This window comes from Taurulus bubalis (assembly GCF_910589615.1).
Source record: "Taurulus bubalis genome assembly, chromosome: 2".
In the NCBI taxonomy this organism is placed as follows: domain Eukaryota; kingdom Metazoa; phylum Chordata; class Actinopteri; order Perciformes; family Cottidae; genus Taurulus; species Taurulus bubalis.
Window position 1 is genome coordinate 46,759,305 of NC_136590.1, and position 25,000 is coordinate 46,784,304.

Consider the following 25,000-nt stretch of genomic DNA (forward strand, 5'->3'; position numbering starts at 1 on the left):
TATTTTCAGCTAGAATCAATAAAGTCTGAGAACAATAGAACAAAAACACTTTTTTAAAGAGTTTAGATGTTACATGAAACATAAATGAATAAATAAAAGAGTTTCTCTTCCAGCTTTTAAAGGTTTTAAAATGCATCCGTGACCTTCTGCTTCATCATGAACCATCAGGTCTGGATCAGGTCTGGATCAGGTCTGGTTCAGGTCTGGTTCTGGTCTGGTTCTGGTCTGGTTCTGGTCTGGTTCTGGTCTGGATCATGTCACGTGTCACTGCCTCGCCGCTTCATTAATCGCTTTGCATTAATAGAAAAGAGGATCTGTTTATTCCTCGACAACAAGAGGAATCATCTCTTCCAGCTGGGCTCATAATTCATATCAGAGAGTTATGAACAGTCACAAACGACGCGCTGTGGTTGGCGGAGAGGGGGCGTGTCTGGCTCGCGGTGTGACGTCATCAGCGCTCCGGTCTCTCTCGGGCTCGGTGCCCGGTGTCTGTCCGCGTCCTGCAGCCCGTGAGTCCGGTCCTCCTCCCGGTCCTCCTCCCGCGTAGCAGCCGAGCCGCGGACCTCCAGCAGCGGACACGCGCCTCTCTCTGCCCCGTGCTGCTGCTGCTGCTGCTGTTGTTGTTGTTGTTGTTGTTGTTGTTGTTGTTGTTGTTGTCGTTGTTGTTGGGATGCTGAAGATGTCCCGACATCCCGGCGGCCCGTTCGGCCCCGCGGCGACGCACGGAGTGCTGAAGTCTCTGCTGGAGAACCCGGTGCAGCTGCCGCGGCATCATGAAGGTGAAGTCCGGCGGGCTGCGAACCCTCTGCGGAGGGTTTTCTGCAGGAGGAGAGCGGTGATGCGGCTGTGTCCTGAGTTTCCTGTCCCAAATTTCCGGATATTTTATGAGCAGATATTTTAGGACCTGAACGCAAAAGCATGAAGCAAATTTACAGAAACAAAACAAAAAGCGTTTATGAAGTCAAAACTACTGAGCTGTTTGTTTTGTGACCAGCATGTCAGTCTGCTGGAAAGCCTTTCTCCTGGGGTGAGGAGATCATTGACTCCTGTTGTGGTCCAGTGTTGTGTTCAAGGACACGCTGGAAATATGAAGGTTCTGAGGAGACACCTGTGAACAATCACCTGAACCAGCTAAAGGCTCCTAAAAGTCTATGTTAATAAACACTGACCACCAGGGGGCGACTCCTCTGGTTGTATAGAAGTATATGCTTCATGTGTTAAAGCTACATTCTCTCTCCTGACCACCAGGGGGAGACTCCTCTGGTTGTATAGAAGTCTATGCTTCATGTGTTAAAGCTGCATTCTCTCTCCTGACCACCAGGGGGAGACTCCTCTGGTTGTATAGAAGTCTATGCTTCATGTGTTAAGGCAAAAAGATGAACTGCATAGTTTGCTGCGTAGAAGCAAATCGTCCTTCAAGACAAACAAAGATGTATTATAATATTTATGAACAGACTGAACCTTTCCCAGTGTCTGACCGGTTCCCTCGGGTTCTCCTGCAGCGTTCAGCGCCGAGCCGGAGAAGGAGAAGAACCTGGAGGAGGAGCGCAGCGCCCCGCAGTCGGCCTTCCTGGGCCCCACGCTGTGGGACAAGACGCTGCCCTACGACGGGGACGCCTTCCAGCTGGAGTACATGGACCTGGAGGAGTTCCTGTCCGAGAACGGCATCGCCCCGCAGCACCACGGCCAGCGCCAAGCCCCGCCCACGCCGACGCCCTCGGTCATGGACCTCAGCAGCCACGCCTCCACCTCCGTGTCTCTGAGCGGCGTGCGCGGCAGCCCGGCGAGAGCAGGTAACGCATCACTTCACTTTGCTGATTTTCAGCTCGTTTAGCACGCCGTGTGCTCGCGTTAGAACATGTGTCCTTCTGGCTCACGTCAATTCTGCATGGAACCAACAGGGTTCTGTCAAAATAACTTATGTTTGGTTCCGTTAGAGAAATTTAGCGTCGGTTCTCCAGACAAAAAAGGCAGCTCCCTTCCTCATTGATGAAGGTGTGATATTAGTTATCATCATGACTTCCTGTATGAGCTCACATCATCATGATGACTTCCTGTATGAGCTCACATCATCATGATGCCTTCCTGTATGAGCTCACATCATCATGATGACTTCCTGTATGAGCTCACATCATCATGATGACTTCCTGTATGAGCTCACATCATCATCATGACTTCCTGTATGAGCTCACATCATCATCATGACTTCCTGTATGAGCTCACATCATCATCATGACTTCCTGTATGAGCTCACATCATCATCAGGACTTCCTGTATGAGCTCACATCATCATCATGACTTCCTGTATGAGCTCACATCATGATGATGACTTCCTGTATGAGCTCACATCATCATGACTTCCTGTATGAGCTCACATCATCATCATGACTTCCTGTATGAGCTCACATCATCATCATGACTTCCTGTATGAGCTCACATCATGATGATGACTTCCTGTATGAGCTCACATCATCATGATGATGACTTCCTGTATGAGCTCACATCATCATCATGACTTCCTGTATGAGCTCACATCATCATGATGACTTCCTGTATGAGCTCACATCATCATGATGATGACTTCCTGTATGAGCTCACATCATCATCATGACTTCCTGTATGAGCTCACATCATGATGATGACTTCCTGTATGAGCTCACATCATCATGACTTCCTGTATGAGCTCACATCATCATGATGACTTCCTGTATGAGCTCACATCATCATGATGACTTCCTGTATGAACTCACATCATCATGACTTCCTGTATGAGCTCACACCATCATCATGACTTCCTGTATGAGCTCACATCATCATGATGACTTCCTGTATGAGCTCACATCATCATGATGATGACTTCCTGTATGAGCTCACATCATCATGATGATGACTTCCTGTATGAGCTCACATCATCATGATGATGACTTCCTGTATGAGCTCACATCATCATGATGACTTCCTGTATGAGCTCACATCATCATGATGACTTCCTGTATGAGCTCACATCATCATGATGATGACTTCCTGTATGAGCTCACATCATCATCATGACTTCCTGTATGAGCTCACATCATCATGATGATGACTTCCTGTATGAGCTCACATCATCATGACTTCCTGTATGAGCTCACATCATCATGATGACTTCCTGTATGAGCTCACATCATCATGACTTCCTGTATGAGCTCACATCATCATGACTTCCTGTATGAGCTCACATCATCATCATGACTTCCTGTATGAGCTCACATCATCATCATGACTTCCTGTACATTATATGACAGTGTTATTAGTACACCATACATATCATTATTGTAGAACATGATTAAGGTGATCGTGATGAGAATACAGAGAATCACACACACTTTATTTTCATTGCTTCAATTGATTGAATCTCTGATTATGAATAATGCATACGTACTGATCCGCCCATACACATATTCAAACTCCTAGTTATATGGTAATCTACACATACATGTATATACACATATATACAGTAGTACATGATACATAATTATGCACATACAGTACATACACTCACCTAAAGGATTATTAGGAACACCATACTAATACTGTGTTTGACCCCCTTTCGCCTTCAGAACTGCCTTAATTCTACGTGGCATTGATTCAACAAGGTGCTGAAAGCATTCTTTAGAAATGTTGGCCCATATTGATAGGATAGCATCTTGCAGTTGATGGAGATTTGTGGGATGCACATCCAGGGCACGAAGCTCCCATTCCACCACATCCCAAAGATGCTCTATAGGGTTGAGATCTGGTGACTGTGGGGCCATTTTAGTACAGTGAACTCATTGTCATGTTCAAGAAACCAATTAGAAATGATTGGAGCTTTGTGACATGATGCATTATCCTGCTGGAAGTAGCCATCAGAGGATGGGTACATGGTGGCCATAAAGGGATGGACATGGTCAGAAACAATGCTCAGGTAGGCCGTGGCATTTAAACCATGCCCAATTGGCACTAAGGGGCCTAAAGTGTGCCAAGAAAACATCCCCACACCATTACACCACCACCTCCACCAGCCTGCACTGTGGTAACAAGGCATGATGGATCCATGTTCTCATTCTGTTTACGCCAAATTCTGACTCTACCATCTGAATGCCTCAACAGAAATCGAGACTCAGACCAGGCAACATTTTTCCAGTCTTCAACTGTCCAATTTTGGTGAGCTCTTGCAAATTGTAGCCTCTTGTTCCTATTTGTAGTGGAGATGAGTGGTACCCGGTGGGGTCTTCTGCTGTTGGAGCCCATCCGCCTCAAGGTTGTGCGTGTTGTGGCTTCACAAATGCTTTGCTGCATACCTCGGTTGTAACGAGTGGTTATATCAGTCAAAGTTGCTCTTCTATCAGCTTGAATCAGTCGGCCCATGCTCCTCTGACCTCTAGCATCAACAAGGCATTTTCGCCCACAGGACTGCTGCATACTGGATGTGTTTCCCTTTTCACGCCATTCTTTGTAAACCATAGAAATGGTTGTGCGTGAAAATCCCAGTAACTGAGCAGATTGTGAAATACTCAGACCGGCCCGTCTGGCACCAACAACCATGCCACGCTCAAAATTGCTTAAATCACCTTTCTTTCCCATTCTGACATTCAGTTTGGAGTTCAAGAGATTGTCTTGACCAGGATCACACCCCTATATGCATTGAATCAACTGCCATGTGATTGGTTGATTAGATAATTGCATTAATGAGAAATTGAACAGATGTTCCTAATAATCCTTTAGGTGAGTGTATATCCTCATAAGTATTCATTCATATCAATTAGATACTCTTTGGGCTTGTTTTTATCTACTTATTCTGAAACACAAGGCACATTTAAATCAATATAATATGATTGATTTTGGCGATGACGCACTTAAAATTAGCCGATACATTTTCCCGACACTTATGCATTTAACTTGTCTGATATTTTGCAATGCTTATGTCTAGCCATCGCAGCGGTGAATATTCTCAACGCTTTTAGTTTGAATGCAGCATTAGACTTTGCCATGATTATGGTCTTGACTTCCTCACATGCGTTCATGATCATCTCCTGCTCGTCAGGACCTAGGTTGCATCCTTGAGGAACCAGAAGGAAGGACCTAGGATGCATCCTTGAGGACCTCACAGGACGTACAGCTGTACTTTATCTGCTCTGTAATTTATTACAGACCTCGAATGCCGAGCTGACATTTTAAATTGCTTGTTTTTGTTAAACCCAAAGATATGAATCAAAATAGTTTGTGACTTTCACGGCGTACAAATATGAAAGGAAGACAAGAGACGTCTCCACCTGAACAGGTGTGTGTCCTTCTGTCGGCTATAGGACACACACAGGTGTGTGAAGGACACACACAGGACTTAGGATGCATCCTTGAGGAACCCCACGAGAAAGGACCTAGGATGGATCCTTGAAGAACCACGAGGAAGGACCTACGATGGATCCTTGAGGAACCTCAATGAAGGACCTAGGATGCATCCTTGTTGAACCATGAGGATGGATCGTTGAAGAACCTCAAGGAAGGACCTAGGATCATTCCTTGAGGAACCACGAGGAACCCTGGTTCAGGTTCTAGTCCTGGATCAGGTTTTAGTCCTGGTTCAGGTTTTAGTCCTGGATCAGGTTCTAGTCCTGGATCAGGTTTTAGTCCTGGATCAGGTTTTAGTCCAGGTTCAGGTTCTAGTCCTGGTTCAGGTTTTAGTCCTGGTTCATGTTCTAGTCCTGATTCAGGTTCTAGTCCTGGTTCAGGTTCTAGTCCTGGATCAGGTTTTAGTCCAGGTTCAGGTTTTAGTCCAGGTTCAGGTTCTAGTCCTGGTTAAGGTTCTAGTCCTGGATCAGGTGTTAGTCCTGGATCAGGTTCTAGTCCTGGATCAGGTTTTAGTCCAGGTTCAGGTTCTAGTCTTGGTTCAGGTTCTAGTCCTGGATCAGGTGTTAGTCCTGGATCAGGTTCTAGTTCTGGTTCAGGTTTTAGTCCTGGATCAGGTTTTAGTCCTGGATCAGGTTTTAGTCCAGGTTCTAGTCCTGGATCAGGTTCTAGTCCTGGTTCAGGTTCTAGTCCTGGATCAGGTTCTAGTCCGGGGTCAGGTTTTAGTCCAGGTTCTAGTCCTGGTTCAGGTTCTAGTCCTGGATCAGGTTCTAGTCTGACAGGCGGAGCAGACACGTGTTTAATGTAAATGAAATGTTTTTGATTTACACAAAATGCTTCTTTGATAGACACGGTACTACAAGCTGATTGGCAGGTCTCTATGTCACTCCTCCTCAGTCCTTATTTGGTCACTTCCTGTTCACTTGTTGATGATATAAAAAAACAAGATGGCGACGGCCGGTTTGCTGAACTGGAGGCTTCACAGTGTTTGATCTGCATACGGTAGCCCTATTTTTCATAAATTCTAGAGCAGATTAGTGTGTGTGTGTGTGTGTGTGTGTGTGTGTGTGTGTGTGTGTGTGTGTGTGTGTGTTGTTTGTGTGTGTGTGTGTGTGTGTGTGTGTGTGGGTGTGTGTGTGTGTGTGGGTGTGTGTGTGTGTGTGGGTGTTGTTTTGTGTAAACTGAGGAAACATGTCGTGTTGATGGAGGTTAAGGTTGCCGCCCACTGGCCTACTTCTGCAGAGAACACTGTGTTCTTAAAACATTGATCTCATGCAGGGACACATACACACACATACACACACACACACACACACACACACACACACACACACACATACACACACACATACACACACACACAGGTCACATGTCCCTGCTGCTGTGAGAGGACGGCTTGTTTTCTTCCCCTTTAAACACTCAAGAACTTGAGGCGAGTAAAATATTTAACGCTGAAGTTTTTACACACGCACACACACACACAAACACACACACCAATCACAGGTCTTCCCGTCCAGGCTGAAATCTGATTGGTTGAAATGTCCCTAGTTCATTTAAAGGAACCTTCAAACAGTCCTTTAAACCTGCAGAGCCTTTGTCTCCCCCTCTGGCAGTGAGAGGAATTACACCCACTACGTTCATGATGTTTATGGAGCTGCTGCATCATCACAATGAGCTCTCCCTCCTTCATGGAGGTATGGTTCTCACCTTCAGCTCCAGAACCACCAAGAGAGGACCAGGTGTCCTCACGAGAACTACTGGTCCCCACAAAGACAGACATCCAGACCTCACACACACACACACACACACACACACACACACACACACACACACACACACACACACACACACACACACACACATGCCCTGACCTCGCTGGACCAGCAGGAGAGGAAAAACATGTTTTTTAAACAAATCTTCCTTTGACATTGAATGCATCAAAGGAGACATTGAATGCATCAGCAGGACATTTAAAGGACATTCGAGCTGTGTGTATCCAAGAGGAAACTGGAAATATATTTATTCATGTGTTCATACTTCAATAATCATTTTCTTCTGTCTCACTGAAAGTGTTAATGGTTTAACTATAGCTCTATCGCCGCCTGCTGGCTGCAGCCCGTCACTGCAGCCTCAGAGTCAGATAAATTACTTAAAGATATATGATTTAAAAGTAAAGACATGTTGGTGGTAAAGTGTATTCATATGTTAAAAGTTAAAAGTAGTAAAATACCTTAAAAAGCATTCAGATACATTTCTTAAAAATATTGAAAATTTGCTTCTCCAATAATAATATTGAATCATAGTTTTGTATCCTGCGACCGCTTTAGTTTACGTCTCGCTGACATGGACCTCATGTTTTTACAATATTTTATATATTTGAAGTTTTTTTGAAATTTGAAGTTTTATTCAAATATTTAATTAATAATAATAATAATAATAATAATAATTAATAATAATTATATATATTTAGTTTTATTATTTGAAGTATTTTTATATATTTGAAGATTATTTTTTTTATATTTTGAAGTTTATAATCGTTGAAACTGGACCGGTTTCTTTTCTCCACACAGGCCTCCCGAGCTCCGGGAACACGGCCGGCCCCGTCGACCCGGACTCCATCCGGGCCCCCGTCGGGTACGAGCCCGACCCGGACTCCATCCGGGCCCCCGTCGGGTACGAGCCCGACCTGGACTCCATCCGGGCCCCCGTCGGGTACGAGCCCAACGGGGACCCGGACTCTATCCAGGTCCCCGTTGGGTACGAGCCCGACCCGGCCGACCTGGCGCTGTCCAGCGTGCCGGGTCAGGAGATGTTCGACCCGCGCAAACGCAAGTTCTCGGCCGAGGAGCTGAAGCCGCAGCCGATGATCAAGAAGGCTCGAAAGATCTTCATCCCCGAGGACCTGAAGGTACTTTGGAGCCGGTTCTGACCCGATCATGTGTGTGTGTGTGTGTGTGTGTGTGTTTGTGTGTGTGTGTGTGTGTGTTTGACCACTAGGGGGCAGAACGTCTGACTGACACCTTTTGTCTCATTGGTTTTAACCTAAATAGAAATATTAACAATAATAATAAATGATAATAACGGTGAGCTTTAGAGGCGCATTTGCAGCTAGCAGTCTTTATGCTAAGCTAAGCTAACCACGTCCATTCATGGTGATATTCTCACGCAACAAGAAAGAAGAAGAGTTCAGTTATTACAACCTTGGCACCGGTTTTCTAAAGCATCTGGTTTTAAATATTAAACAATGAATTCCAGCAAAACTACGCGTCCTTTCCTTGTTTTTCACGTCTCCTCTCTCCTCCCCTCTTGTCCTTTTGAGCAGGATGACAAATACTGGGCCCGGCGCCGGAAGAACAACGTGGCGGCCAAGCGGTCCCGGGACGCCCGGCGGCTCAAAGAGAACCAGATCGCCATCCGGGCCTCGTTCCTGGAGAAGGAGAACTCGGCTCTGAGGCACGAGGTGGCCGAGCTGAGGAAAGAGCTGGGCCGAACCAAGAGCGTCCTGGCCGAGTACGAGGCCCAGCACGGGCCGCTGTAGGACGAATCACACTATATATATATATATATATATATATATATATATATATATATATATATATATATATATATATATATATACATATACATATATATATGTATATGTATATATATGTATATGTATATATATACATACACACAACAACACTCCTCCTGATCCACCAGCAACCCTCCTCTCACTTCTCCTCTGTGACTTTGACGACCAGCTCACCTGTTACTCATTTCAATCTCTTCTTTTATTGTTTTTATACTAAAGATGTCAAGCTTTAGTTTTTGTCTGGCTAACAGGAAATGAGGACTTTGTTGGGGACTATTTTCAGCGGCGGATTACTCCATTAAAACCTTCTCACGTCTTTACGATATCCCCAGCTAACGGCCAACGGCTAATGGCCAGCGGTCAGCGGGAAACGGCCAGCAGCTAGCGGCCAGCTAGCGGCCAACGGCTAACAGCTAGCAGCCAACGGCTAACAGCTAGCAGCCGTGAGCTGAGCCCGTTATTCAGGACCAATAAAAACAAACACACACAATTTTGGACGTCTGGCTGTGACTCCTCCCACCTTTGACCTCAAGCCCCGCCTCCTACCCAGTGTACGATATAAAGGCACTTTAGAACCGCCAACGCCTCGCTCTCTGCCCACTCCCAGGTGTTGTTCCCACAATGCACCTGTCCACATGCACATACCTGAAGCGTGCCGCCTCTCGCTGCTCTGCTATTGGCCAGTCAGCATCTGGTCATCATGATGTTTAGTGCAAATATATAACAATACAAAGAAAACATAACTTTAAGATGCACTCTCTGTTTTTCATTCCGTGTACCAAAAAAAAAGGTTTTTTGTGCAACTCTCCAAATGTGTTAGTTTTTTTATTCGGCACACAATATGCACATTTAAAACACTAATATTTATTTTGATCAGTAAATGTGCTGAAACAACGTCAGCAAATGTTTCTATAAAAACTCAACCAGTTCAGAAACACTTTGAAGTTACGTTTGGGGTCCCTGGTGGACCCTCATGAACTGTAGTGGCCCCTAGCGGCCCCTGTTAGACCATAGTGGCTCTTGGTGGCCCCCAGTGGCTCCTGGTGGACCCTGGTGGCCCCCAGTGGCTCCTGGTGGCTCCTGGTGGACCCTGATGGCCCCCAGTGGCTCCTGGTGGCTCCTGGTGGACCCCAGTGGCTCCTGGTGGACCCTGGTGGACCCCAGTGGCTCCTGGTGGACCCCGGTGGCTCCTGGTGGCTCCTGGTGGACCCCAGTGGCTCCTGGTGGACCCTGGTGGACCCCAGTGGCTCCTGGCAGCTCCTGTTGGACCCCAGTGGCTCCTGGTGGACCCTGGTGGCTCCTGGTGGACCCTGGTGGACCCCAGTGGCTCCCGGTGGACCCTGGTGGCTCCTGGTGGACCCTGGTGGACCCCAGTGGCTCCTGGTGGACCCTGGTGGCTCCTGGTGGACCCTGGTGGACCCCAGTGGCTCCTGGCAGCTACTGGTGGCCCCTGGTGGCCCCCAGTGGCTCCCGGTGGCCCCTGGTGGCCCCCAGTGGCTCCTGGTGGACCCCAGTGGCTCCTGGTGGACCCTGATGGCCCCCAGTGGCTCCTGGTGGACCCTGGTGGCCCCCAGTGGCTCCTGGTGGACCCTGGTGGCTCCTGGTGGCCCCTGGTGGCTCCTAGCGGAACCTTTTGAAACTTGTCATGCTTGCAAAATAATACCTTGTCCACAAGATTTAGTTGTTTTGCTAAAACACACTTTGTGGACACACGGATCCTCTTTGTCAAAAATATAAAAATAAACTAAATATAAAAGATTTCAAACCACTTCAGTCAAAACTATATTAACTTTTATAAAATAGTATATTTGCATCAAAACTTTAGACAGAAACACTTCAAAATAGTTTAAAACATGTTGTAGCTAATTACTAATAACTAATATATATATGTTATATATTTATATATAATGTATATACTGTATATTACTAATAACTATTCTCATTGCTGTAAATATGAACAGAAATATAATTAATTAATAACAGTATCAAAATAGCTGAACATGAAACTAAATACACGCCAAAAAGAGCAGAGTGGTTATTGGTGTTTTCACTGCTGCATTCTGGGAAATTGAGTGTTGTATTTCAACGGCAGCGTTTAGCCAACAGATGCTTTTAGTCTTAGATAACTGAAGCCGAGGGTCAAGTTTCATAAATGTTGCTGCTAAAAGAATGAAACTATTGATCTAAGTCCTCAAAGTGTTTTCAAAATGTTGTTTTCTTTGTGTTTTTAAAATCAGAAGTTGATATGAAATATATCTCAAAACCACGTCGACGTAGTTGAAATACTGTAATATGTTTATTCCCGCTGGTCCAGTGAGACTTGAATGTAAACCTGAAGCTGTGTGTCGTGTCGTCTCCTGTGGACTCACTCTACTGCAGAGCAACACAAGATAGATTATATACTGAGATGTATATATATATTAACGGTTTTAATGTTTATACAGAGATATCAGGTGTTTTTGTACAGTCTGTTTTCCTACATAAATATTTACTGTGTATTCTGGAAGGGTCACATAGATATTATACATGTATATGTGGGGATATTATGGGCATTATTTACCCCTATGTAGTTAAAAAACCTCAACGCCTCTTCACACCTGAGCAGGTGTTAGAGATGCTCCGCCCACAGGAGTGTTTACCTGAGCAGGTGTTAGAGATGCTCCGCCCACAGGAGTGTTTACCTGAGCAGGTGGTAGAGATGCTCCGCCCACAGGAGTGTTTACCTGAGCAGGTGTTAGAGATGCTCCGCCCACAGGAGTGTTTACCTGAGCAGGTGTTTGAGATGCTCCGCCCACAGGAGTGTTTACCTGAGCAGGTGTTAGAGATGCTCCGCCCACAGGAGTGTTTACCTGAGCAGGTGTTAGAGATGCTCCGCCCACAGGAATGTACTCTCCCAACCTGGAGCCTTTTTAATTTTATATTCCTTTTGTTCACTGTGTATTCGCTCTTTTTCTGTTTGTTCAAAGATTATTATTTTTCTTCTGTTTTTGTCCCTGATTATGTTTCTCATGATGAAAATAAATAAACATTCAGATCCAGTTGTTGTCTCTTTCGTCTCGTTTTAGGTTTAAAACGCAGTTCAACAAACAAAACAAAAGACATATAAACAGGAATTTAGATGCAAATGTATTGATAAATCATTATGATTTGTTGACGTAATCATCACACTTTAATCAGTCTAATAATTATTAATACAATTTAAATTACATTTAAAAGTTAAATAATAGTTTGCACATAAAAAAGTGAAGAAAATAAAATAAGTTTGAGACAAAACATTGTGGTTTTAATTTGTTGTTCAAACATTAAAATATGTTGTTTCATTGAACAAAACAATGAATAGACAAACAATAATAAACTGAATGCAGAACTAAATGAGACATGTGGTCCAGTTGCATCCTGGGAGTTTTTTTTCAACCCACCAGCAGGGGGCAGCACCTCCCTGCAGAATGAATCACAGCCTGTTATTGTTCTCACATTTATCTTAAACAAGAAGAAGAAATAACTGATCAAATCAAAATCCTCCGTTTATTGATTATCCAGAAAGTCTTCAGAAGCACGAAATAAAGAAGTAAAACTATGGAAATATTATCAATGTATATATATATATATATATATATATATATATATATATATATATATATATATATATATATATATATATATAATTATGAATACATAGAATTAAGAAACTTGATTATTATGAATAAAAAAAGTTGAGACATCCTGTAAAGGTGAGATAAGGTGATTGAACTCATAATGTTCTGTAGAGGTGAGATAAGGTGATTGAACTCATAACATCCTGTAAAGGTGAGATAAGGTGATTGAACTCATAATGTTCTGTAAAGGTGAGATAAGGTGATTGAACTCATAACATCCTGTAAAGGTGAGATAAGGTGATTGAACTCATAACATCCTGTAAAGGTGAGATAAGGTGATTGAACTCATAATGTTCTGTAAAGGTGAGATAATGTGATTGAACTCATAATGTTCTGTAAAGGTGAGATAATGTGATTGAACTCATAATGTTCTGTAAAGGTGAGATAAGGTGATTGAACTCATAACATCCTGTAAAGGTGAGATAAGGTGATTGAACTCATAATGTTCTGTAAAGGTGAGATAAGGTGATTGAACTCATAATGTTCTGTAAAGGTGAGATAATGTGATTGAACTCATAATGTTCTGTAAAGGTGAGATAATGTGATTGAACTCATAATGTTCTGTAAAGGTGAGATAATGTGATTGAACTCATAATGTTCTGTAAAGGTGAGAAAAGGTCATTGAACTCATGAGGTTCATTCTTCAGATGAAACCTGAACGTCTCTTCTCGTTCGGCTCTTTCTTCTTCTTGTTCTTCTTCTTTTTTTCTGGTTGTTCTTCTTGTTGTTCTTCTTGTTCTGGTTCTTGTTGTTCTTGTTGTTCTGGTTCTTGTTTTTCTTGTTGTTCTTGTTGTTCTTGTTGTTGTTGTTCTGGTTCTTCTTGTTCTCGTTGGTCTGGTTGTTCTGGTTCTTCTTGTTGTTCTTGTTCTTCTTGTTCTGGTTATTCTTGTTCTTCTTGTTCTGGTTGTTCTGATTTTTCTTGTTGTTCTTGTTGTTGTTGTTCTGGTTGTTGTTGTTCTGGTTTTTCTTGTTGTTGTTGTTGTTGTTGTTCTGGTTGTTTTTGTTCTGGTTCTTCTTCTTGTTCTTATTGTTGTTGTTCTGGTTGTTGTTGTTGTTCTTCTTCTTGTTCTGGTTCTTCTGGTTCTTCTTGTTCTAGTTCTTCTTGTTCTGGTTCTTCTGGTTCTTCTTGTTCTGGCTCTTCTTGTTCTTCTTGTTCTGGTTATTCTTGTTCTTCTTGTTCTTGTTGTTCTGGTTGTTCTGGTTCTTCTGGTTCTTCTTGTTCTGGTTCTTCTTGTTCTTCTTGTTCTGGTTCTTCTGGTTCTTCTTGTTCTGGCTCTTCTTGTTCTTCTTGTTCTGGTTATTCTTGTTCTTCTTGTTCTTGTTGTTCTGGTTGTTCTGGTTCTTCTTGTTGTTCTTGTTCTGGTTCTTCTTGTTCTTGTTGTTCTGGTTCTTCTGGTTCTTCTTGTTCTGGCTCTTCTTGTTCTCCTTGTTCTGGTTCTTCTTGTTGTTCTTGTTCTGGTTCTTCTTGTTGTTCTTTTTCTGGTTCTTCTGGTTCTTCTGCTTATTCTTGTTCTGGCTCTTCTGGTTCTTCTTGTTCTTCTTGTTCTGGTTCTTCTGGTTCTTCTTCTTCTGGCTCTTCTTGTTCTCCTTGTTCTGGTTCTTCTTGTTGTTCTTGTTCTGGTTCTTCTTGTTGTTCTTGTTGTTCTTCTTGTTCTTCTTGTTGTTGTTCTGGTTGTTCTTGTTCTTCTTGTTCTTTTCTGGTTCTTGTTGTTCTTGTTTTTCTTGTCCTGGTTCTTCTGGTTCTTCTGGTTGTTGTTGTTGTTGTTGTTGTTGTTGTTGTTGTTGTTGTTGTCCTGGTTCTTCTGGTTGTTGTTGTTGTTGTTGTTCTGGTTCTTCTTGTTCTTCTTGTTCTTTTCTTGTTCTGGTTCTTGTTGTTCTTGTTCTGTCATCATCGTGAGGTGAGGCGTGGGTGTACAGAACGAGGTGACAAGCAGTGGGATTCTTAACTCAAAATAAGTACAATACATGCCAAGTATAGTTTATCATAAGTAAGTACAATACATACCAAGTATAGTTTATCATAACTAAGTACAATACATACCAAGTATAGTTTATCATAACTAAGTACAATACATACCAAGTATAGTTTATCATAAGTAAGTACAATACATACCAAGTATAGTTTATCATAAGTACAATACATACCAAGTATAGTTTATCATAAGTACAATACATACCAAGTATAGTTTATCATAACTAAGTACAATACATACCAAGTATAGTTTATCATAACTAAGTACAATACATACCAAGTATAGTTTATCATAAGTAAGTACAATACATACCAAGTATAGTTTATTATAAGTAAGTACAATACATACCAAGTATAGTTTATCATAAGTATGTACAATACATACCAAGTATAGTTTATCATAAGTAAGTACAATACATACCAAGTATAGTTTATCATAACTAAGTACAATACATACCAAGTATAGTTTATCATAAGTACAATACATACCAAGTATAGTTTATCATAAGTACAATACATACCAAGTATAGTTTATCATAAGTACAATACATACCAAGTATAGTTTATCATAAGTCATATTTCAGTGTCTGGCTGCAATGTGTTGATATCTTGAGGTTTTGTCTCTCAGTGTTTTCATGTATTGGTGGATTCTGAAGGTCGTAAGCTTTCCAGAAAGGTGCTAATCATGTGTAGCATCAAGCTAGGATATGAACATTGTTATTTTCATAACTTGGGGAACTCTATCAAGTCACTTTCGAGTCCTTTGAGTCATATGTATGTTAATATTTATGGTTGAATTGTGTTATAAACAAGTAAAATGGACGTATATGCTCTTGTGAGGCTGTGCAGTTTTCTTTGCTGTCACATCTGAGGCTCTGGTGTGGATTCATGGGAGGACGAGGACTTGGAGAGTGAGGAAGACCTCCTGATGAAGAGTTCTGCCCCCATTTTCGGGGGCGCTGGGGCTCATAATTAAAAAGAAGCTGAAAACTGCTTTTTTAAAGAAAAAGTGTGGAGATAAAAACAAGCTTTGTTTGAGTCTCATTTATAGTTTACCAACACAACACATTCATATTTTACATCTTCTATGCACAGCAGTGGTTCACATTGTGTTGAAGTGGACAGAAATGTTCAAGATGTTGCTTTTAATGTTTCTTTTTCAGTGTTTTTATCCAAAGAAGGTCGTTGGTTCTGGCTCCATCGGATGGGACGCGTCTCTGATTACATCCGACGTCACCGCCGGGCTTCGGTCCGACCTCTCGGGCGTTGCGTGCCGCGGCCCCTGAGCCTCATGTCGGCATCAGATGAGCCGCCGGGTCAGGAACGAACACGACGAAAACCTCTCAGCCTGTTGACAACCTGAAGCTTACGCAACCCCACCTCCCCCACGGACACACAACACAGCACAGGGCAAAAGACAAACACACAACACGCGCTGCTAATACTCTGCGGCGGGCGCCATTTAATCCACCAACATGGAATATGAAGAGGGGGCAATTCATATGACGGACGGGACGCAGCGATTGGCCGGTTGCTCAGCTGGCTTGTGTGCTGGTTTTTTGTTTTTTTTTATGTAAGAGGATTTGTGTCCTCTGCGGATCATCCGCCGGCCGGCGCCACAGCCAATGAGAGGAGGCGGCCGCCTGACGCGGGAGGCGATCGTCTTTTTTTTGGGGGGGGGATTTTGGTCGATTCAGGAAAGGAAGAGAGATTAGTTTGACATGTGTGTGACACAACAAATGTCCTTTAGATCAAAGAGGAGGAGAACCGGTTCCAGGATCTGATCCCAGGTTGCATCTTTTTTTTTGGTGATCATTTGATGAACACATTCAGGAACAATACAACTAAAAACAGGTTGTAACATTTATTTTATACGCTCCCAATTAAGAGAAAACTCTCACTAACATTTACAGTTCATCAAATCACCAGAACACCAGCTGACATGTTCCCAGTAAACAACACAAGCCCGTCCTGGTGAGTCCAGAAGTCTCAACTGGTTCAAGTGGGACTCGTTGTCTCGTGAACCCATCACATCAATCAATCAATCAATCAGTGTTGGGTGTCTGTGGGTCCTCGGCTGCCTCTGCTTCGGGCTTCAGGCTGATCTAGGATGGCGGCAGGAAGTGAAGGGGCTTCTGGGAGTTCTTTGTCAGCAGGTGTGTCCGAGTCCCTAAAAAACACAGGAAAAAGACAAAATAAAGGTGTTTTATTGGATTTATCGTTCCTCCTTCACTTTCCATGAAGGTCGACGCCCAGAAGTTCAAAAACTGAGCTGTTTCTTGTATTATTTAAACATCTTTCTGTGATTAACATATCAGATTCGGACCACTGGGCTTCATTGTTTTCTAGTTGATAATGTTGATATTCATGCGACTTGGTTCGGGCCACCAGACGATGCAGACCTTCGCGGTCCCTTGAGGACGAACCCTACTGACGTCATCTCGGTCACAACTTTAATTCGACCAATACTTTGAACTCTGAAGACGTTTCCATCGAAGACATTCCCATCGTGAGTCTCCGTCGGAGGATTTCCCTCCAAAACAAACATCAGCTGAGCGTCTCCATCGGCTTCTTTTAAATCTGTTAGCACCAACATCTGCTGCGTAACCCCTGAACACTAGGGGGCAGCGAGGGGTTAAGTCCCGCCTCCCGGCATACGTCAACGTGACGAGTGACCGGCATCTGTCCGTCCGTTCATTACGTCCAGTGAGGCTTTATGTGATCGCTTCAGTGATGAAGGGATTTACTGATTCAGACCTCCATGCGGCCGGACCAAGAGCTTAAGAGTCAGGGACCTCAGGGTCCAGAGTTTGGGGGGGAGGGGACTCAAAGGTCTGGTCCTGATGATGTCCAATCAGCTGTCTGTCTGTCTGTCTGTCTGTCTGTTGGTTGGTCCAATCATTGGACCAGTGAAGAATACGTTTGGTTTCAGATATTCGGCGTCTCCAGAGGATTTAACCTCGATGACTTTGAAATGACAGCAGTCAGAAAGTCAGACTGAAATATCTCATGGACGATGTTTGACAACTATTTAGCAGCAACAGAATTAAAATATTAATAACTAAATTATCCTTGAAATTACATTCACATGCAACATTGTCCAAGTTGCCCCTGAGCTTTGAATTAAGGTTAGAAAAAAGGTTGTGACGTAAAACCAAATACCTTTAAAACTAAAGACATACTTCTGTTCATAGCTGATGAGCAAATGTCTTGAATTGGTATTATTATATATTATTATAATTATGAATGAGCAATGCCAGATTATTATTATTGTTTTTATCTCTATGTATTAATCACTCAAAGTGTTTTTTAATAATAATATATAATAATAGTGAGAAGAGACAGGAGTTCATGTTTGGTCACAGACAGATTTTTTCATAACCATAACTTAACCATTAACCACTTTATTTCCCATTTAAAAATTGTCTTTGGAAATAAAAAACGTGGGTCATAATTTTCCAATATCAACATTCCCATCTGTTGAAACATTCACATCTGTTTTTAATAATAACGTCAAACTGAAAACGGTTTAAAAAACATCTCAAGCCATTTATCAACACCTGAGTATTTTCTTTTTAAATATACACAAGAATTCAGTGTAAAAGAATATTTCAGAATGTTGTGCATGTCTGTATATGTTCATGTTCTGACAACATTAACCGTTCTGTACGGTCGACACCCTGAACCCAGTTTGAGTCCATAGGATGAGGACGGTCTGACAAACACAGGACTTTCACCCAGGAGACCGCAGTGTGTATCCCAAGCGGGTCCGTGCTGCAGTTGGATGGAGATCAAAGCATTCAACCTTCCTCTTGTGGTCACCGACCCGTTTTAGTTTTAAATGCATAAAAGAAACACATACATGTGTTTATTGCATCAAGGCTTTTTGACTTTCTGACTTATTTCAACAAAATAAAAAAATCACTAAATTATAAAATGCTCTGGTTGAAATGATGACCTTTGTGTTTTAAGGGTCGGTTTCCACCCAATTTTAAAAATAAGATTTGCTTTATTGGTTGTTGTTTGTTTTACCTTAACACCTTGTGTTAATATTAAAGTTCTATTGCTGAAAAAATACTTTTTAGCCTTTTTCTTGAAGTAAATATATATGGGTCGAAACCGAGAGATTCTAACAGAAAGCTAACACAAGAGATGCTAGCAGAAAGCTAACACAAGAGATGGTAACAGAAAGCTAACACAAGAGATGCTAACAGGAAGCTAACACAAGAGATGCTAGCAGAAAGCTAGCACAAGAGATGCTAGCAGAAAGCTAACACAAGAGATGCTAGCAGAAGCTAACATAAGAGATGCTAACAGAAAGCTAACACAAGAGATGCTAACAGAAAGCTAACACAAGAGATGCTAACAGAAAGCTAACAAGAGGAAGGTTAAATCTACTTTTCCTTTGATGTCGACGGATCAGCTACAGTTTAGAACGAATGAATCCGGTTCTTCTGATCACAACTATACTTAATATGATAAATGGACCAATCGGCTGCTCCGACCCGGACGGCGTGCCGGCGACTGGATTTGGGTCGAGCACTCAGACGCGTATCGGTGATAATTGATTTCCATGCATTTGCTTAATGCGTCATGGATTACAGATGGAACACGCAGACTGTGACACGCCACACGGGACAGCAGACGCCCTTGACTCACATGAACCGTCACATGAACACACACATGTTCGCGTCAGGAGCATTTACCAGATGTGGGCTTTTACAGAGAAATACTAATCTCTAAGTCTAGTTGTTGGTTGACGTTGACTTTGACGTAGTTCTCTTGCTCTGAAGCCTCTGGACCAATAAAAGAACTCAAGCGCTTTCCTTTTTGTTGTCAGTTATGATCATCGCATCATAGCTGAAGTTTATGAAAACAATATTCCGTTCGACCGGCTCACACACAAACATCCTTCAGAGCTGAACGACTTCCAGCCTTCAGGAATCATGACGATTTAAGAAGAAATGCATTCAACTTAAAGTAAACAGCTTAATTTGGGGGAAACCAATTTCTCGGTCCCCGTAATGAGAGTCCTCACAACGTGGGGTTGAGTCCCCACAACGCCACGTCCTCCAGGTTTTAGACAATAAGTTGATTGATAAGTTGACTGACAGAATGACCATTTTAATAACTGATTTCCTGTTTCAGTCATTTGTAAATGTGATTGATTGTCGCCACATGAACAGCGTTGTTTTAATCCGATCTAATTACATTTTATAGATTAAGAAATCGACTGGTCTTTTCAAAGGAATAATTATAACACAAATAATAAGGAGTTGCAGCCGTTTGGGTCCAAGCCATGAGATGTAAACCATTGATTTTAGCGCTTAAGGATTTAAAACAATAAATCATAATTGAGACATTTAAGCTGAAAAGTTATATTTGTTTTGTGATATGTTTTCCTCTATTTGCATTATGATTATTACGTTGTTACAGACGGTGTGTGTGTGTGTGTGTGTGTGTGTGTGTGTGTGTGTGTGTGTGTGTTGGGTCGACTCTCCTGGCTGCTTACCTCCTGCTGACCCACCCAGCAGCTCCTCAAACACATCCAGATGTTAGAAAGTAAAACAAACAAAGAGTCCAGAACTAAAAACAAAGTCCTCCTCTTCCTCCTCCTCCCTCCTCTTCCTCAGACCAGAGTACTCCTCTTCTCCCTCTCCCCCTCCCTCTCCCTCTCCCCTCGGTCCCGGCTCAGGTCCGGCGTGGGCGGCTCGCCGTGGCCCGCCGCGCCGCCGGGCTCGTAGCGGGCCGAGGCCGGCGAGTTCTGCATGACCACCAGCCGGATGGGCGACTGGCTGGGCGGCGGCGGGGCGCTGTCGGGCGCGTACTCCTTCGTTGGGTCTTTCCCCCGGCAGTCGTACAGGATGCAGGAGATGAGGAACACCAGCAGCAGGATGACATAGCTGGCGACCAGGATGATGAGGTTCAAGGTGACGGGGTCAATCTCCAGGTAGAACTCCATGAAGCCCATGGCGCCGCTTCATATCTCGCCCCCGGGGGGCGCTCCAGAGGGACGGCGGGAAAAGAGAGAAAAGAGATATAAACAAAATATTTTATAAAAAAAAGACTGCGATGATGGACGAGGGATGGACAGCTGGCTGCTCGGAGAGAGAAAGAGCAAAAGACAGCAGAGGGCACGGAGATGAAATGAGAGGATGAGAGAGAGAGAGAGAGAGAGAGAGAGAGAGAGAGAGAGAGAGAGAGAGAGAGAGAGACAGACGGGAGGCTTTGTGCTTTAATCCTCGCTGCTCCTCCAACCTTGAGTTTTAGCAGCCAATGATTAAAGCTGCTCAGTTTTTAATAACTTAAGCCGCCATTTTGATTTCCTCCAAACTGCGTGGCAGCGAAATGGATGAAGGGACTTGAACCCACACCTGTCAGCTCGCCACGAGCGTCACTTTGGGGATTTTGGGAGACACGTGATCTGTATTAATAAACAACTGCTTTATTATGTCACGCTGACGGAGGCTGGGCTGGTTCCACATTTGAAATCAAATTAGTTTAAAAGCACGTCAGTCGCTCGGCTGTAGGGTGGAAACATAGCATTTTATGAATATTGCTGTTAGCATGTTAGCATGTTGTCTTGGTTATGGCAGCGAGAGGATTTTTATTATAACAAATGCATCTTCTCTGGAGAATGGAGTCAAAAAGTAAAGCGGAGAAAAGTTTATTATGTAGCTGAACACTTATTGCTTCACATACAAATAATTACTACAAGTTTACATCAAGTAGCACGTTGTTATTTCATTCCTTTACGTTTATCATTTGTTTGATTTGTAAAGAACAATAAATGCACTTCTTCAGGTTATTATTATTGTTGAGTTTAACTTTTGATAATAACTGATATTGATCTCATGTGTATAAAATTTACATTTACACAATTTTGTTTGAAAATGTGACAAAAATGTATTTCATGATGAAACAGATCCGTCACAAAAAACATGGAGGGAAGAATAGAACAGCTGACTTTAGTTGTATTATTACACCGAAGAACAATAGTCTCTGTTAGTAACCAATGAGAAACAACAGGAACCAATAGGAACCAATCAGAGACGATAAGAACCAATAGGAACCGGCAGGAACCAATAGAACCAATAGGAACCGGTAGGAACCAATAGGAACCAATAGAACCAATAGGAACCAATAAGAACCAATAGGAACCGGTAGGAAACGATAGGAACCAATAACAACCGATATGAACCAATAACAGCCAATAGGAAACAATAAGAACCGATAGGAACTGATAGAAACCAATAAGAACCGATAGGAACCAATAGGACCAATAGAACCACTGAACGTACAGGCGCTGTCATGTGACTCATAACCTGACATGTGACTGTCTGCATTCATGCTGCAGATGTTCTGCTTGGTGCTTTAAAGCCTCCATAAAACAAACAAGCAGAATCAGTTCAACGGGTTGTGAAGCAGAGAACGTCCGTCTTCACCCTCCTGCTGCCCAGATATAAAACACAGAAAAAAAGGAAATCCAGTCTCTGTAAAAATAAATGTTGTAGAACAACAGAACCAGGAAATACCTTTCAGAGCAGAGACACCGAACGACTGTCCTCGACAGCAGATGGCGAGCGCCGGGGAAATAAAAGGCAGGGTAAAAATAACAGAGCAGGAAAAATATAGCAAAGCAGATATTAGACTTTAGAGAGAGAGAGGACCCAAACAAGCTGCAGGGAGCCGCTAATGGAAGCAGATTCTCCTGACCCACTAAATAGGGAGACCGACAACAGGAACCTCCGGAAACCTTGTAACTGGAACGTTAGTTCAAAAACTCCACAGAAGGATGTGTGTTTTTAAAAGATTGGATACAGAACCCAAATTGATTATGAGACAGAAATAGTTCTTATCCTTAAGTCTAATCAGGTTTATTCATAAAGCTGAAAATCTAAAATATTCTACAACTCCGTCTGTAGAAGCTTAACTTTTAAGGGAAACAAAACACAAAAGGACAGACAGACATTCAGCAGATGTCAGATTACAGGGTGAAAACATTAGAGACAGAATATGGATCAGTCACAGAAAACTGGATTAAATACAGTCTCACTTTTGTTTAGTTGTATAAACCTGACTTTCATCGTTTATCTCACTGTGAAAACATCAATACAACAACTGATTAAATAAATCTGATGAAGCTGTTGTACATAGCGACAACATCTAAATAAACAATCCTAAATGTTACGACAACCTCTGAGCAATTAACACACTTGAAGCTTGAACCTCGAGACCTCCACAGAAACATTAACCCAACTAAACACCAATATATATATATATATATATATATATATATATATATATATATATATATATATATATATATATATTTATATATATGTGCCATATAATAAAACATGTCTTCTGTCTGTACAGATAATATTTGTAGTTTTGGTTCAGACTGGACCCTCTGGTCACAAGGTGTTCATGGTCCAGGAGCATAAGAACCATCAGAACATCGCTGGTTCTACAGAAGTCTATGCTTCATGTGTTGAAGCTGCATTCTCTCTCCTGACCACCAGTGGGCGACTCCTCTGGTTCTACAGAAGTCTATGCTTCATGTGTTGAAGCTGCATTCTCTCTCCTGACCACCAGGGGGCGACTCCTCTGGTTGTATAGAAGTCTATGCTTCATGTGTTAAAGCTGCTGGTGTGTGCCGGTATAAACAGGAAGTAGAAGTACTAAGAAGATACATGTTTCATAAAGTGCCATCCTGAGCAGATCTTTGACAGCGTGACTTCTCTCTGTACTTCCTGTTTGAATACAGAGGGACGGCTGTAGTTTGATGAGAGGAAGTTTATAAGAACGACCTTTGACCTCACAGGACGGGTCTCCTGCAGACTCGCCGAGAGGCTTCTGCTGTTTCTACCCGATGTCGGCGGCCATCTTGAAATGGAGCTCCAAATGAATGGCTGTTTCCACCCTGCGGTTGCAGGAGGCGATGATTCGGAGGCGGGTTGGGGATCCAGGTCTCTGCAGACTCTGCAGACCTTGAGTCCCAATGACAGAACCATCACTTCAGCTTCCTGAGGCTGATCCCTTCTGATCGAGCCGACTGTGTTCCAGGAAGGAAGGGGCGGGGTTTCCTCACGCACAGCAGAAACATTATTTATATCTTTATTTATATTGTTATTTATATATGTACTTATATCTTTACTTATATCATTATGCATATCTTTACTTATATCATTATGTATATCTTTACTTATATCTTTATTTATATATTTATTTATATTATTATCCGGTGGGTCATACATGTGGGTCATACAGGGGGGTCATACATGTGGGTCATATAGGGAGGTCATACAGGGGGGTCATACAGGTGGGTCATACATGTGGTCATATAGGGGGGTCATACAGGGGGTCATACATGTGGGTCATATAGGGGGGGTCATACAGGGGGGTCATACAGGTGGGTCATACATGTGGGTCATACAGGGGGGTCAAACAGGTGGGTCATACATGTGGGTCATATAGGGGGGTCATACAGGGGGTCATACATGTGGGTCATATAGGGGGGGGTCTTACAGGGGGTCATACATGTGGGTCATATAGGGGGGGGTCATACAGGGGGGTCATACAGGTGGGTCATACATGTGGGTCATACAGGGGGGTCAAACAGGTGGGTCATACATGTGGGTCATATAGGGGGGTCATACAGGGGGGTCATACATGTGGGTCATATAGGGGGGGTCATACATGTAGGTCATATAGGGGGGTCATACATGTGGGTCATATAGGGGGGTCATACAGAGGGTCATACATGTGGGTCATACAGGTGGGTCATACAGGGAGGTCATACAGGGGGGTCATACATGTGGGTCATACAGGTGGGTCATATAGGGGGGTCATACATGTGGGTCATACAGGGGGTTCATATAGGGGGGGTCAAACAGGCAGGTCATACATGTGGGTCATACAGGGGGGTCATACATGTGGGTCATACAAGCGGGTCATACATGTGGGTCATACAGGCGGGTCATACATGTGGGTCATACAGGCGGGTCATACATGTGGGTCATACAGGCGGGTCATACATGTGGGTCATACAAGCGGGTCATACATGTGGGTCATACAAGCGGGTCATACAGGTGGATCATACAGGGGGGTCATACAGGTGGGTTATACAGGGGGGTCATACAGGTGGATCATACAGGTGGGTTATACAGGTGGGTCATACAGGTGGATCATACAGGGGGGTTATACAGGTGGGTTGTACAGGGGGGGTCATACAGGTGGATCATACAGGTGGGTCATACAGGGGGGTCATACAGGTGGGTCATACACGTGGGTCATATAGGTGTGAAATATGAGTCATAGCTTAAACATGCAGTTCAGAGCCAAGAGTTAAACGAAGGATTCGATTAAAGATGAAGAAATGTTTCCTCAGATGAAAAGCTGAGCAGCAACAGAGTCAAGTCACTCAAA

General features: G+C 43.1%; 2 protein-coding genes across 2 annotated transcripts; one reads left to right on the top strand and one right to left on the bottom strand.

Moving 5' to 3' along the window:
- Positions 1-670: 670 nt before the first annotated feature.
- Positions 671-8,905, top strand: hlfb (HLF transcription factor, PAR bZIP family member b; the record flags this gene model as incomplete). Its single annotated transcript, XM_079237147.1, has 5 exons — positions 671-779; positions 1,503-1,793; positions 7,938-7,990; positions 8,114-8,275; positions 8,690-8,905. The coding sequence occupies 5 exons, from the start codon at positions 671-673 to the stop codon at positions 8,903-8,905; spliced, it is 831 nt and encodes a 276-aa protein (XP_079093273.1).
- Positions 8,906-20,198: 11,293 nt separating this feature from the next.
- Positions 20,199-20,540, bottom strand: smim36 (small integral membrane protein 36; the record flags this gene model as incomplete). The annotated part of the gene is made up of 1 exon (XM_079237150.1): positions 20,199-20,540. The coding sequence occupies one exon, from the start codon at positions 20,538-20,540 to the stop codon at positions 20,199-20,201; it is 342 nt and encodes a 113-aa protein (XP_079093276.1).
- Positions 20,541-25,000: the final 4,460 nt, after the last annotated feature.